General features: G+C 42.0%; 1 protein-coding gene across 1 annotated transcript in view; it reads right to left on the bottom strand.

Moving 5' to 3' along the window:
* PTGFRN (prostaglandin F2 receptor inhibitor) overlaps positions 1-15,776 on the bottom strand; it is a 79,110-nt gene that overhangs the window by 6,483 nt on the left and 56,851 nt on the right. Inside the window, exons 6-7 of the mRNA XM_050748101.1 lie at positions 10,750-11,169; positions 3,720-3,827 (exon numbers count right to left, since the gene is read on the bottom strand). Of these exons, the coding sequence (XP_050604058.1) occupies positions 3,720-3,827; positions 10,750-11,169 (528 nt within the window). The remainder of the gene's footprint in view (positions 1-3,719; positions 3,828-10,749; positions 11,170-15,776) is intronic.

Here is a 15,776-nt window from a genome sequence, read left to right as displayed (position 1 = left end):
TGAATCGCACCAAATTTAGAGCTGTAAACAGTTTAGGTTTTATTGTACACTACGGTTTTTCTTTCCTTGCAGAAGTGCTTAAGTTCAAAACAAGAGGAAAAAAAATGTCAAGCTGAGAAAATGGAACACAGTTTAACAGTCCCAGAGAGTAATGCTGAATCGTAAAGTACTCTGCAAAATTAAGGTTCTAACAGCCTCAAATAAATTAATATGGGCATAAGAGAAAGAAGACTTTGGCACAAGTGGTAATTCTCATGGAATGTGAAAACAGAGCACACATCATAAGCCCTTGACCTCTTCCCTTGACTGGTACCAACCATTATCAGCTGTGTCGGCTCTGAGATTCATCCAGCAACAAAAGACAACAGCCACAACACTGTTTTCTCTTAAATCCACTTGAGAAAGGATTTTGTATAAATGTCAAATAACAATTTTTGCTGAACAAGAGATAACATTTATTCATTTAGTAAAAACACACTGATAGCCTCAAAAAGCACATTATAAGGCAAATAAATTATGTTCAGATGCTTACATATTAAAAAAGTAAGCAGAACTAAAAGCAAGAATTTCTATGAAATTATCCAAATGATAATTCCTTTTTAGCTCACTCTAAACATGTAATATCTTCTCTTTTTCTCCCATTGACCTACTGTGGCACTTGAGCATAACTTTTTTTGTTGTTGTTCCCAGTATCTCTCCAAGGAAACCACCACCTCCCTGGGGGCAGAGGGCGTGCCATAAACAGCCTGAGGCTCTCACAGTGCCAAGGGCAGAGTGGACACCCGCATCACTCTCTTGTCTTCAATGAAAACTCTTAACTCAGTGCTGCTGTCACCTGCAGGTGCTGGGTGGTTGCTGAAGGCAAAAAGCCAAACCAGGTTCCCAGACTTTAAGCCCTGGTCCCCACTGTGCCTTACGGTATGGGAGCCAGGCTCCAGGGCCAGGCTGCCTGGGCTAGCATCCCAGCACCAGCACTAATGAACCATGTGACCTGGGGGAGGTCCCCAAGTTCACTGAGATTTAGTATCCACATCTGCAAAATGAGAATGACAGCACCCAGGGTTAAATTAACTACATTTATTAAAATGCTTAGAACAGCACCTGGAACACACTAAGTGCTCAATAAAAGTTGGTCACCATGAACATTACCTCCACAGTACAACACACATGCTCCTACACACAGACCTGCTAAGGGGAAGGGCATTACCAGCTGCAGCAAATGCCGTTGGTGGCCGGTCCACACCAGCTGGCAGGCTGAGCCTCTGGCTGCTGCAGGTGCTGGCTGTTAAAACTCACACACCCGTACCCTTTCCTCTCCAGAGGCCGGGCTTAGGCTGACAGAAGCCACCACCTGGAGGTGGTGAAACACTCTCACTCCTTGGCCACTCAGCCTGTGGACAATGACTGACTCGTGAAGGGACAGAAAAGCCCAGTCCCCTTCCCTCTGGTGGGCCTACTCTGCAGTACACTCATGCTCCAGAGCTCCCCGTGGGGAGGTGGACTTGCTCCGAGTCATGCCTCGACCTCAGCCTTCTTCTCCAGCTCTATCTCAAGTCCCTGCCTCCCTCAGTGTGTTCTCCTGAGAGCACTCCCTCAATCCACCACTCACATGCTTGTCTGTCTTTGCTTGGGGAGAACCTGACCTAACATACCGCCTCAGAAGGGCCACAGTCCGCTGTCCCCACCCCGGCTCGGCACAGAGCACCTTGGGCCACAAATCACTTATGCAACGTGTCCTTCACAAAAGAGCATTCCCTCACAGCCCACAGCATGTGTGAGGAAAAACTAAATTACAACTTGTGTTTAATAATTCAGAATCTTCCACCCACACAGTCCAAGAGTGCAAACTTCTGCAAAATTGTAATCTGAAAGATAACAGCTACCTATAGCTTTTGCAATTAATTACATTGGAGGAAAAGACTTTTACATTAAGGGCACAACTGGTGACCTATTAATTTACTGAGAAAGAGCATTTAAAGGATTTATTTTTGTATGTATCATAAATGAGCTTTAAGGGCAAACATGGTATTACATTTTTCCAACTTTTGAAAAGGATTTTCCTCCCTTTTCCCTGGTAGTCTCTTCTACTTTTAGCTTCATTTTCTCTTCTGAATCCTGCTTTCTGTCCTCAATCTTCCCCATCTCAGGTACAGGAGTGGCTTCTCATTCCTCTTCCCCGGTGAATGGAGCTGACCAACTCCATGGATGCAGATGGGATTGTTTCTTTTCCTTTTCTAACATCTCCCACAAACTCTCCTTCTGTTTCCTACCTCTAAAGATCAACCATGTCCAGCTTCCCTACTACAGCCAATTTTGGTATCAGTCAACTAGTCCAGGGGTCAGTAAACTGCAGCCTGCAGGCCAAGTCCAGCCCACCACCTGTTTTTGTAAATAAAGTTTCACTGAACACAGCTATGCCCATTTGCTTACACTATTATCTACGGCTTCTTTCACACTACAATGACAGTGTTGAATAGTCGCCACAGAGGCCATCTGGCCCACAGGGCCAACATATTTCCTACCCAGGTCCTTTATAGAAAATATTTGCTGAACTGAACATTCAACTGGGAGTCCTGCAGAAGCCAGATGTCCACCTGGATGGTGGCGGCATCCAGGTCTCTGCTTCCAGATGCTAGTGTTACCCAGTCCCCTGCTCAGGGGCTCACTGGATTCACTGCAGGCCACCACCCTTTGCTTAGAGCTTGCCCCTTCACACAGAATGGAAGGCTAATTTTAGTTTCTTCCCCAGGGCCACACTTCCAGCAGTCTCCACATAGAAACCTGTGACCTTTGTAGAGTTTGGCCTTTTCAAGGTGCAGATTTCTGCCAGCAGTCATGGCTCTACTTGTGATGGGGTGGGTCAATACAGAGTGTTGTGGGTCAAAACATGCAGGAGAAAAGGGAAGCCCATAGGGAATTAGGTTCTTCATGAGTTCTTTAGGAAAAGGCAGAGGTGGGTACAGTCCTGCTCAGTAACAGAGATCCCTGAGTGTATTTAATGTTCTTTCAAGCCTTAAGGGTGGAAGAGTGAGAGAGGGACATCAACTGGTCACTGAATGGGGCTAAGCAGAAAAGGAGTAAGACTGATGCATCCCACAACTCTTAGGCAGCCTGTCAGCGATGCTAATATTTCCTGCAAAGAAAAGATGTATAATGATTTCCTAAGAATTCTAACTACAATAGCACCCTCTGGTCACCAGCTACTCCTTTGCTCTGTAAGTCTTCATAGCATTAATTGCTATGATATTATAGAGCACTTTATTTCTTGCCCATGTCCTCATCTAGGTTGCCATGCTCCATAAGGACAGACTTCGGGCATTTTGTTCACTCCTCTATTCCCAGTATCTAGAGCAGCACCTGTATACCAAAGGAACTCAATAAATATCTGAATGAATAAATGAATGAAAGACGCAAGAGAAGGAGCTAGACTCTGCCAATGGGTTTTGAATCAGCTTGAAACAGGCCTGGAAGTGACCCACCAACTGTCTTGACAGCTCAGATTCAAATGTCTGGATGCATTCCTACACCATCTAGCAGATAGATGCATCCACTCAACAAGTATTTATTAAACACTTAATGAGTACAAAGTACTGAGCCAGGCAGTTAGGGGATAAATAGATAATCCTACCCCTAACCTACATCTGTGTAACACAGTGCGGACGATATGAGAAACATTGACAGAAAGCAACATGGTGAAGGGGTGAGAATGAGTGAGGTACCTGGATCCAGTGCTGCTCCCTCGACAGTGATGATACAGAACAATTTGATCAGATCTCCCCGGATGACTGATGGTGTGTCCGAATGCACAGAAGCATTAAATATAGGACCTGGAAAAAAAGTAATGCCAGCCTCATTATTCTCTTTCATGCTTTTGTCAAATTCCATTCTTTGCACTCTAAGGGGCATCAAAATGTGGTTCTCGTCCCTGGGAACTGGTCTAGAAACTCACAAAATAGGTGTTCCAAGGTTGCCTCTCTTCTATTCAGAGAGACATGGGCATTAGGCACATCCAAGTGAGCTTCATCTTAAGATTACAACCAAAATAGAACTCTTCTGAAAGAATTACTTTTGCTCTGGCTTTTCTTTCTGATGGCCACAGTGACCTCATTCGAAAGCTACCCTCCACCCTGGAACAGCCTGGGCTGGTTCTTGTTCAACATAGTTCACTTCTAGGCCAGGGTGGCTCAGGGATCAGAGGAACAGGGACTGAAGCAAGAATGCTTTTGGTCCCAGTGGAGTGAGTGGCCTCACGGCACTGTGCTAGGTGCTGGGGATGGGGGCCTTGTTACCAAGAGGCTGAAATCTGGTAAGGAGACAGACATGCCAACAATGATGTTTCTATGAGGTATGGTGGGAGAACTCAAGGCACAGCTCCAGCCTGCCAGGGAAAATGGAGGCAGCCTGGATATGCCTTTTTCCTTTTTTTTTTTTTTTTTTTTTGAGATAGAGTCTTGCTCTGTCACCCAGGCTGGAGTGCAGTAGTGTGATCTTGGCTCACTGCAACCTCCACTTCCTGGGTTCAAGTGATTCTCCTGCTTCAGCCTCCTGGATAGCTGGGATTACAGGCATATGCTACTACGCTCTGTGGATTTTTGTATTTTTAGTAGACACAGGGTTTCACCATGTTGGCCAGCCTGGTCTCGAACCCCTGACCTCAAGTGATCTGCCCACCTCCCAAAGTGCTAAGATTACAGGTGGATATGCCTTTAAAAGACTACTCAGGTTGGGGAGGCTGTGTGTTGTAGGAGAGCTGGAAGTATATGGAAACTTTCAGTATTTTTTGCTCAAAAGCTGGGAACCTAAAACTGCTCTAAAAAATAAAGTCTAGGCCAGATGCAGTAACTCATGCCTGTAATCCCAGCTCTTTGCGAGGCTGAGGCAGGTAGGTCGCTTGAGCCCAGGTGTTCAAGACTAGCTTGGGGAACACGGCAAAATCCCATCTCCACAAAAAATACAAAAATTAGCTGAGCACGGTGGTGCACACCTGAAGTCCCAGCTACTCAGGTGACTGAGGTAGGAAGAGGATTGCTTGAGCCTGGGAAGTTGGGGCTACAGTGAGTCAAGACCGTGCCACTGCACTTCAGCCTGGGTGATAGAGCAAAATCCTGCCTCAAATAAATAAATAAATAAATAAAATTAAAATAAAGTCTGGTAAACAAAAACAAATCAAAAAAACCCTACCCAAACTGGATTTGTCTTACATGCCTCCCTGAGAACGCTATAGGCAGAATTATTATTTTTAACTCACTTATGAATTCCTCTTAGGTGAGAACATTCCATAGCTTCCAGCTTAGCTAATCCTAAGAGTTCAATGTTTACTTTATCCCAACTCCTAAAATCTAGGAACAGGCAAACCTAAAAGAAATTCACAGAACATCAATGCTATGGGACTCCCCTTGGGTCTCCTGGGAAGCAACGATTGAAGGCCCTAGGTGCTGACTGTAAAACTCATTAGAAGTTAAGAATATAAGTAATACTACTTCTTGTTCAGATTGCCAGAAAGAAACAAGTATCCTAAAGTACCTTTTCTAAACGTGCAGAAGAAATGGCCACGACAGAGGGAGTAACATGATGAAAGGGCTATATTTTCATTTTGACATGATGACTAATAAGATGAATTCATCAGACTGCTTTCCTAACCAAGTATATAAATACTTTGTGCGTTCCTGGGAGAAAGGTGAAGGATGGTTACAGAATATTGAACCCTAGGGGGGTTAGGCAGCTCTGGGTGGGGAACTGCTGAGAGTTCTGATTATTCAGGGAATAGCAGGGGCGTATGTAACTCTAAGGGGATAAAGAACTGACAGAAGGGCTGTTCCAGGAAATGGGAAAAGGGATGAAAGCAGAGACAAGGAAGCCTGACCTATTTCTGGACATCATCCCCTTCAATTAACTCAGCTCTAAGCTCTGGCTCCCTCAGGCCTTATACCCTGGACTTGCTCTGCCTGGAGTGGTGAGGTGGGACAGGATTAAGCCAAACTGCCCAGAGTTGGCTCTGTGTGGTGACTGGGGACACTTATGCCATAGGCGGCCATCTGTCAGTGAGTACAGGTTAGCAGCAACTATGGTAAGCAAGGGGGGCGGTGTGTCATATTTTGCTCAGATTAGAAATGTCATGGTAATACACAGAACTACACTGAGGGGCTTTTCTAGTGTTTAGGCCCCTCCTAAGAGAACATAAAATGACAAAACATTAAGAAATTCTCATGGATTTATCTATTTAATTTGAAGCAGTAAAGAAGACTTACTTAATTCAAATAAATTTTACTTTTTCTTTATGTTTCCAAAGAAAACCCAAATACCTCCTAGGTCACGTTACAGTTCTCACTTCCCCTACTGGACGTGGGAATCAACGGAGCATTTGTGCTGCAGCTCACAAGGCAGACAAGGACTGGGGAAAAGGCCTGCATTGTGGTGAGCTATTCACAGGAGTGGATTTCCTCCTAATGAAATCAGCAGCTCACTGTTAATATGGGTCATTATCCCAGGCTTAGAAATATTTTCATTATGGTCAATTTCTGTGGTAATGCTGTTTTTGTGAGGGGATTTGTCTGGTTTACTTCACAGATGACAGGGTATGGTACAGAGAGTTTAAATGAACAACCAGAGTCACTAGGGGTCCCCCAATTCCTAGTCTGCAGAGAGTATAGGAACTACTTAACTTTTAAATACAAACATTGACATAAACCATGTTCTAACCTTGGCCTCTAAAAAAAGCTGCTACTGGTCCTTTTTTTAATGAAAGCAAAAGTTACAGACCATCTGCATGTCCATCAATAGGGTAATGGCTAAGCAAATTCAAGTATGTAAAGTCATTAAAGGTACTAATATTTACCTAGAACTGGTTACAATATGGAAAGTGCTGATCTTATAACACTAAAGGGAGAAAAGCAGGTCCTAAAATTGTATGTACAGCCTGATCTCAAAGTCATGAAGAAAACATACAAGAAAAACATTCTAGGAAGATGAACAACACAAATTAACAGTCTCTGGTAGGAGGGTGGATGAGTCTCTTTTCCTTCTTTCTACATTACTATATTTTCAAATTTTCTATATATATTACGAAGAAAAAACTTTATTATTCTTCTTTTAAAAGGTCAAAGCCTACACTATCATATTTAAATACCATTTTCCTCTTGACACTTTGAATCAGTAAAAGCTAGCACTCAGTTGGGCTCCTTGGTTTTCAATACCAAAAAGCAGATGCCCTGAAATCAGGGGACAGGGAGGTGAACATTGAAGAACCCTTTTGTTGCGTGTCTTAAGGTATGTCACTGATTTTTAGGAAGCAAAGGCTGTTCAGTTTCAAATCAATGTTTACTGGTGGCTATTCAGGGCTACAGTATTGTGCTGGGTGGTGAATTTGATGGCAGCTTCTTCTAATTAAAATGTGAACTGGCCATGACAACTCTGTGGATTAAATAAAATAAAAACCATAGGCAATCTATTCAACCTGGAAGCTACGGTGGTTTTATCTGTTATGCTGAGATTTAAAGAATTGAGGAATAGATTCAACATCCATTCCTCACCCAGAAATAGATACAAAAGACTCTGTGTCTCCCCTTTTCCACATAAGAGTTTAAAATAAAGATCAAATAACAAATGTAAAACAAGATGGAACAGATTCCTACAGACAGCAAAACAAATACACAAGTAAAGGACAAAAACCACATAATCATCTCATCTCAATAGACACAGAAAAAGCATCTGACCACATTCAACACCTTTCCATGACAAAAATACTCAACAAACTAGGAATGAAAAAAAAAACTAAGAATAGAAGGAAACACACTAAGAGTGGAAGGAAACTTCCTCATTCTGATAAAGGGCATCCATGAAAATCCCACAGTGAACATGATACTTAAAGGTGAATGAGACTGAACACTTTCCCCCTATGATCAGAAACAAGACAAGAATGTCCACTTGTGCTACTTCTATTCAACACTGTATTGGAGGTTCTGGCAGGGCAGTTACTCGAGAAAAAGAAATAGAAGATATTCAGTTTGGAAGGGAGAAGTAAAACTAGTTCTATTCACAGATGACATAATCATGTATTTTAAAAATTGTAACGAGTCCCCAAACTTTAGAATTAATCAGAATTAATAAACAAGTTCAGCAAGGTCACAGGATTCAAGATCAATATACAAAAGCCAGTTGTACTTCTATAAAACTGCAATGAATAAACAAGCAGAAAAGTAAATTAAGAAAGCAATTCTATTTACAATAGCATCAAAAAGAATAAAATACTTAGGATAAATTTAACAAAAGAAACATGATTTGTACACTGAAAACTACAAAACACCATGGAAAAAATTTAATACCTAAATAAATGGAAAGATATTCCATGTTTATCAACTGAAAAACAATAGTGTTAAATGGCAATGCTTTCCAAATTGATCTACAGATTTAACACAATCCCCATCAAAGTCCCAGATGCCTGGACTGTAGAAATTAACAGTCTGATCCTAAAAGTCACATGGAAGTGCAAGGTATCCAAAACAGCCAAAACAATCTTGAAAAAGAACAAAATTGGAAGTCTCCAACTTCTTGATTTCAAAACTAACTACAAAGCTACAGTAATCAAACAATGTGATACTGTTATAAGAACAGAAATCTAGATCATTGAAATAGAATTGACAGTCTAGAAATAAACCTTACATTTATGATTAAATGATTTTTGACAAGGGTACGAAAACAAATCAATGGGAGAAATAACACACTTTTCAATAAATGGTGCCAGGACAACTGGCCATCTCCTTGCAAAATAATAAAAGTTGGATCCCTTCCTCTTAACCACATACAAAAATTAACATGAATCATAGCCTAAAATGTAAGAGCTAAAACTATAAACTCTTGGAAGAAAACATAGGTGTTAATCCTCACAGCCTCAGATTAGGCAGTGATTTCTTAGACATAGCAAAAACACAAGCAGCAAAAGGAGAAGGAAAAAAAAAAAAAAGCAGATGAACTGGACTTCATCAAAATTTAAAAATTTGGTGTTTCAAGAGACATCATTAAGAAAGTGAAAGACAACACACAGAACGGGAGAAGATATTTTCAAATAATAATGTTTATGGCAGCACTATTCATAATAACCAAAAAGTAGAAATAGTCTAAACGTCCATCAACAGATGAATGGATAAACAAATGTGGCATATCCATACAATGAAATATTATTCGGCCACAGAAAGGAATGAAGTACTGATACCTGCTACAACATGAATGGACCTTGAAAACATTATGCTAAGTGAAAAAAAGCAAGTCACGAAAGTCCACATATAATATGATTCAATTCATATGAAATACCCAGAAGAGGCAAATCTATAGAGACAGCAAGTAAATTAGTGGTTGCCAGGGGCGGGGGCATGGGGGCATGGGAATGATTACTAACGAGAGCGGAGTTTCTTTTTGAGGTGATTAAAATGTTCTAGAATTATATAGTGGTGATGGTTGCACAACTCTGTGACTATACTAGAAACCACTAAATTGTACACTTTATATAGTGAATTTTATGGTATGTGAGTTCTATCTCAATAAAGCTGCTATTAAAAACAAACAGATACACAATAAAGGAAGCCTATGCTTTCTCTGCTCTTTCCAAATCTAAGGGCTTAAATCAATATTTACCCTTTAATTTAAAGGTCAAGAGATGTTAGAAGATTATTTCACTATATACCATAAAAGGTTATAATACTACAAATAATATTAATAGAAAACAAACTGTATTAGAATCTAGCTTATCTTTAATATAAATACTAATTATTTAATTCAATAAATATCTTGCAGTCATTATACTGATTCAATTGATACCTGAATTTTTACAGAGGAGTATCAATATATACATTCACAAATTTCTAATTAAAACCCAGGAACCCAGGGCAGAGTTAGTGAAAACATTTAGTCTTAAACTCACAAATGATAATCCTTTGCATTGATATTCTAAATAAGATTGGGGTTGAAATACTTTCAAATCATCTTCCTACTGAAACACACACATACACAGACAAAGGATGTTAAAAATCTTCCACTTTTGACAAGTCATTTAACACCTTGGGAGGCTCGATTCCCTCCTCTCTTTCTTTATACTCCACCATGTTCCCTAAAGTATCTGAAGTAGCTGAGCTTCAGTTCATTTCCTTAAAATGAAAGCAGAAATGAAAACATACATTCATCCAAAAACTTGTACATGAATGTCCACAGCAGCATTATTTATAATAGCCAAGAACTGGAAACACCCAAATGTCCATCAACTGATGAATGGATAAACAAAATGTGGCATATGCATACAATGGAATCTTATTCAGTCATAAAAATGAACAAAGCACTGATACATGCTACAATATGGATGACCCTTGAAAACATTTTGCTCCAAAAAAGAAGCCAGATACAAAGGCCACATATTATATTCCATTTATGTGAAATGTCCATAATAGGCAAAATGTCGAGAGACAGAAAGTAGATCATGGTTGTTGCAGAATGGGAGGTAGGGAATGGAGTGTGAATGGAGGGTATTGGCTAAGGGGTCCAGGTTTCTTTCGGGGTCAAGAAAATGTTCTAAAACTGGTTGTGGTGATGATCACACAACTTTGTGAATATATGAAAAGCCACTGAATTATGTACTTTAAACAGGTAATGGTACGGCATATGAATTGCATCTTAACAAAGCTGTTTTTAAAAATGAGGGCATCTGATCAAAACCCTAGGGTCTCTTCTAGCTCCATCTATGATTCCACAGGACTCCCTGCTCACCTGAGGTTTGGAAGTCTATCTCAATAGGATTGGAGAGACTGGTTGCTGCTTCTCGCCAAAGGCTGCCTCTGACAGGAGACCAGGCTGTCACCATGCAGCGGTACAGCCCTGCGTCTGAGACCTGAGTCTGGTACATTCGATAGCGGAACTCATCCTCCTGCACTTTTTCTAAAACAACGCCATCCACCCGTGATGCGTCTGTCCAATTCTCCAGCTTCACCACAGAATCCTGGTCCAGAGAGATGATGTACTTCGTTTCATTGGGACTGGAGAGGTCGCCGACAGGCTTCTCAGCCGTGATGAGAACAGAGTAGCGTGGCGACTTAATATTCTTGGAAGATACTTTGCAAGTCATCTCAAATGTATTTCCTGCAGCAAAGAAAGGCTTTGGCTGCCTCGCCTTCACCACAAGCACAGAATCTGGAATGAAGGACCAGAAGGATGTGATTTCCAACAAGATCAGTTAAAATAAAAATGCAACTAAAAGCAAAATAACCAAGAAATAGAAATTTATTTGCAAATTTCCACACAAAAGCACCTATGAAAATCGGGAAACTCAGAAAGAAAATCACGTGTATCTATAAGCAGGCTAAAACCACCCCATTGGAAGTAACAGTCTGAAATTAATCAGTGGGTGTCAGGAGAGAGGAAATTATGGTGAGAACCAGTTTTAAGGATTTTTAAGTCCTTAAGAAGTTTCACCAGGAAGAGTTTGGGAACCCACTATTGGTGCTCCAAAAGATGCAAGGCAGAGAGCACTTCTAGCAAGGTGGGAAAGACATGGTTGAACACATGACCTCCAAGCCAGGCTCCTGGCCATACAATTTGCCTCTCCTCCCCAGGGGTCTGCTAAATGCAGGGAAAGTGCCCCTAGCTAAGTCAGCCTGCAGGCAGGAATACAGCAAGGGACAAATGAGTTCTCTCTGTTTAATCATATGATAGTGACATTACAGATTTATTGCTAAAATGACTGTAGCGTATATATTTGCAGATCTAATAATTTCCACTTGGTTTACACTTTAATTTCAGAAATGCTATTTAAACATTTTGAGAGGTGTCTATGGCTACGCTAACTTTAGGTTTAAGCGGATTACTCCTTGCGTCTCTGTCAAAACAACAATGCCTACGCAGGTACACATTAGAATTCATCTATTATAGTAGCACAATGTCAGGCACTTGGAAGGTGCTTAAATATTTGTTGAGTGGATGAATAAACGAATTAGACACATTCTTTTTATCCTTTAATAAGATGATGAATCCTATAATCCATCCAGTTACAAGATGAGATTTTTACGTTAGATTTTTTGGAACACTTGTTCTAACAAACCGATTAGCAGAGCATATATATTATGAACTCTCTCCAGAACCACTGACTGCTGAGCTTCTACTGAGCCACCACAGTCTTTCTTGATTTTCCTGTGAGTTCGGTCATTCATTCACCAATTTAAACATGTATTTATTGAGAGCCTTCCATACTGCAGGTACTGGAAACATAACGGTGAATAAATAAATACAAAAATCCCTCCCTTTATATGCTAGTGAAGGAAGACAAATGAAATACACAAGTAAAATATATGGTATGGTTAGATGGTGATAAATGTTTAAGAGATGATAAGCAACCAAGGAAGAGAAAAAGCGTGGATTTGTATATGGAAGGAAGGTGTGTGTGCCGCAACTGTAAATAGAGAGATCAGGGACGTCCTCCCTGAGGAGGCAACATTTTAAAAAGAACCTGAGCTGGGTGTAGTGGCTCACGCCTATAATCTCAGTGATTAGAGAGGCTGAGGCGAGAGGACTGCGTGAGGTCAGGAGTTTGAGATCAACCTGGACAACATAGCAAGACCCTGTGTCTCTAAAAATAAAATTAAATAATTAGCCAGGCACAGAGCATGTGCCTATAGTCCCAGCTACTTGGGAGGCTTGAGCCCAGGAGTTTGAGGCAACAATGAGTTGTGATGGCGTCACTGTACTCCAGCCTGGGTGAGAGAGCCTCGGTGAGAGAGCAGGCCCAAGATTCTAAAAAAATAAAATTAAAATTAAAAATAAAATTAAATAAATAAAAAGGACCTGAAGGAGGTGAGGGAGCAAGTCCTATCTATCTTGGGAAGAGCATTCTAGGCTGATGGAACAGCAGGCAGAAAGCTACAAGCCAGGAGCACACCTGGTATATGTGAGGAGCCTGGAAGGGCAGAGTGGCTGGATGGAGTGGGTGCTGGGGAGGGTGCTAGGTGAGGCCAGAAGGTAATGGGACCAGTTGGTACAGAACACCTAAGACCACTTAGAGGATTCTGGGTTTTGCTCTGAGTGAGATGGGGAGGCTTTGAAGATTCAGAGCGGAGGAGTTTCAGGACCTGACTTATATTTAACAGGATTGTTCCAGCTGCCGTGTGCTAGGGCAGTGCAAGGAGACGAGCTGGGAGGCCAGGGATGTAATCCAGGCAAGGGTGGCGCCGTAAATGGCAGAGTGTGAAAAGTAGCCAGATTCTAAGTCAATTTTAAGAACGAGGAGTCCAGGATGAAGGTTTTGGGCTGAGCCACTAGAACAATGGTGCTGGAGGAGGCTGGGAGAAGAGAGCTGGCAGATGCGATGGGAAGCGTCCTTTTGAACAGAAATTTAAGATGCCTGTTAGTCAAATAGTGTCAAGAACGCAATGTAATATTGAGTCTGGAGTTCTGGAAAGACGTCCGGGGTAGACATGTAAATCTGCAGTCACTGGTGTCTAGGCGGTATTTAAATTCATGAGATTAGAGACATCACCAAGAAGGTGAGGTTAAATAGAAAAGAAGTCGAAGTCCAAGGACTATGTCCGAAGACTATGTCCTGAGGTAGTCTAATGTTCCAGGGTTCAAAAAATGAATAGAAGCCAGCAAAGGAGGCTGAGAAATAGCTAATAAAGTTGGAAGAACGCCCTGAGAAGGCAGTGTCCCACAAGCCAAGGGAAAAACCAAAGGATTCCCAGGAGGAGGGAATCACTTGTGTTAAATTCTGCTAAGTCAAATAAAATAACTGACAATAGGATTTTCCAATATGATGATTACTGGCCACCTTACCACAAGCAGCTGAGAGGAAAGCCTGATTCGAGTAGGTACCAGAGAGAATGGAAGGAGAAAAACCAGACACACTGAGTATGTATACATCAAATATTATTGTTATAAAAGGAAAAAGTAATAAGTAGACAAATGGGTGTCGGCAACAGAAAGATGGATGAAGAAGCAAGATCAAGATTAGCATAAAAAAGGTGGTGGCCTGGCACAGTGGGTCATGCCTGTAATTCTAGCACTTTGGGAGGCCAAGGCAGGAGGATCATTTGAGGCCAGGAGTTCAAGACCAGCCTGGACAACACACTGAGACCCTGTCTCTACTCCCACCCCCCAAAAAAATAGCCAGGCATGATGGTAATGGCCTGTAGTGCCTCTAGTTCCAACTACTCGGGAGGCTGAGGTGGAATGATAACTTTAACCTACCTAGGAGGCTGAAGCTACAGTAAGCCATGATCATGACACTGCAAGTCAGCCTGGGTAACAGAGCAAGACCCTGTCTCAAAAAAAAATAATAATAATAATAAGCTGTATGTGGTGGTGAGCACCTGTAGTCCCAGCTGCTCAGGAGGCTAAGGTGGGAGGATCACTGGAGCCCAGGAGGTCGAGGCTGCAGTGAGCTACAATCACACCACTGCACTCCAGCCTGGGCAACAGAGTGAGACCTTGTCCCTAAAAACAAAACAAAACTAAAACAACAAAAAATACCACAACCCTCACTCCCCACCCCCTCTTAAAAACCCAAGGAAACCTGGATCTAACAGCACTTTGACAGACCTATGGGAAAGGTCCAGAAGGGAGAGAATTACTGAAGACATAAGAGAGAGTAGCCATGGTCTAAGTAGTGAGAGCGGCTGGCCTCTGCCAGGTTGTATGCCGGGTGACCTGGTCTCAGCCCTGGGGCAGCGTGAATGAGTATTCTCCTGATTATTTCTACTTTTAGGAGAACAGGAAGCAGGGCCAACAGCTGAGAAAGAAGCTGTGGGAGGAGGTTTGCAGAGACAGAAGGTTGTATGCAGTAATCACTTAGGAGAGTGGGGAGATAAACAGACTAAGGAAATGCAGAATAATTCTCAGGCAGTGCTGAGAGCCCACTTGTCACAAGTGACCACTACTTTAAAGGGAGCCCAGTCAACATGTTTGAATGTTTCTCTCCAACCACATTAGCTCTGTGGGCACAGGTAGGGAGGCTGCAGAAAGCTGCCTTTGAACTGGGTTGTGGTTTGGCCAGAGTCTAATGCAAACTGAGAAAGGAAGGGAGCTAGGGGTGTATGCAAGGGAATGATTAAGACTGACTGGGAATTTAGGCTAGGTAACAGTAGGTGACCACATAACTTACCCCTACCTCCCAGCCTTAGCTCTGAGAATGAAAGAAGGTGCTATCATAATGTACACCAGTCCAGGTGTACGCTGGACTACAAATGGGCACCCTAGTGAGAGAGACATGAAGACACAATGGGAGTGAAGGATGATGTCAGGTGGTAGGATTAACAGATTGTTGGCCCCAGTAGGATTCGGGGATTGTTGCTGGAGTACTAGAGGGAGTGGTGTAGAAAGACAGGAGATATGTTTAGAAAACAGGATGCTTGAAATTGAGACTGTGGAGGGGTTTCAGTTATCAGAAGGGAGACGGTCTAATGTAGCATATAAGCACGGGAGTGTAGGACCAAAATAGGATAGAGGACATGATGACTAGAGAGAGGAGGACAAGCAACTGAGAATGACAGGATTAACTATATTACAGTTCGCCACCTTGGCTGCACATGAAAATCACTATGGGAGCATTTAAAAATTCCAGTGCCCAGAATGCGTATACTTCAAGACCAACTAAAATAGAATTTCTTGTGGGACCCACCCGATCTCATCTGATCTTGGAAGCTAAGCAGGGTGGAGCCTGGTTAATATTTGGATGGGAGAATTTCTAGTGGGACAAAGCACCAGCATTTTTTTTTTAAGTTCCTAGGGTGCTTCCAACTGTGACCCAGTGC

Source organism: Macaca thibetana, chromosome 1 (genome assembly GCF_024542745.1).
Source record: "Macaca thibetana thibetana isolate TM-01 chromosome 1, ASM2454274v1, whole genome shotgun sequence".
Lineage (NCBI taxonomy): Eukaryota > Metazoa > Chordata > Mammalia > Primates > Cercopithecidae > Macaca > Macaca thibetana.
This window is presented reverse-complemented; position numbering and strand designations above follow the sequence as displayed.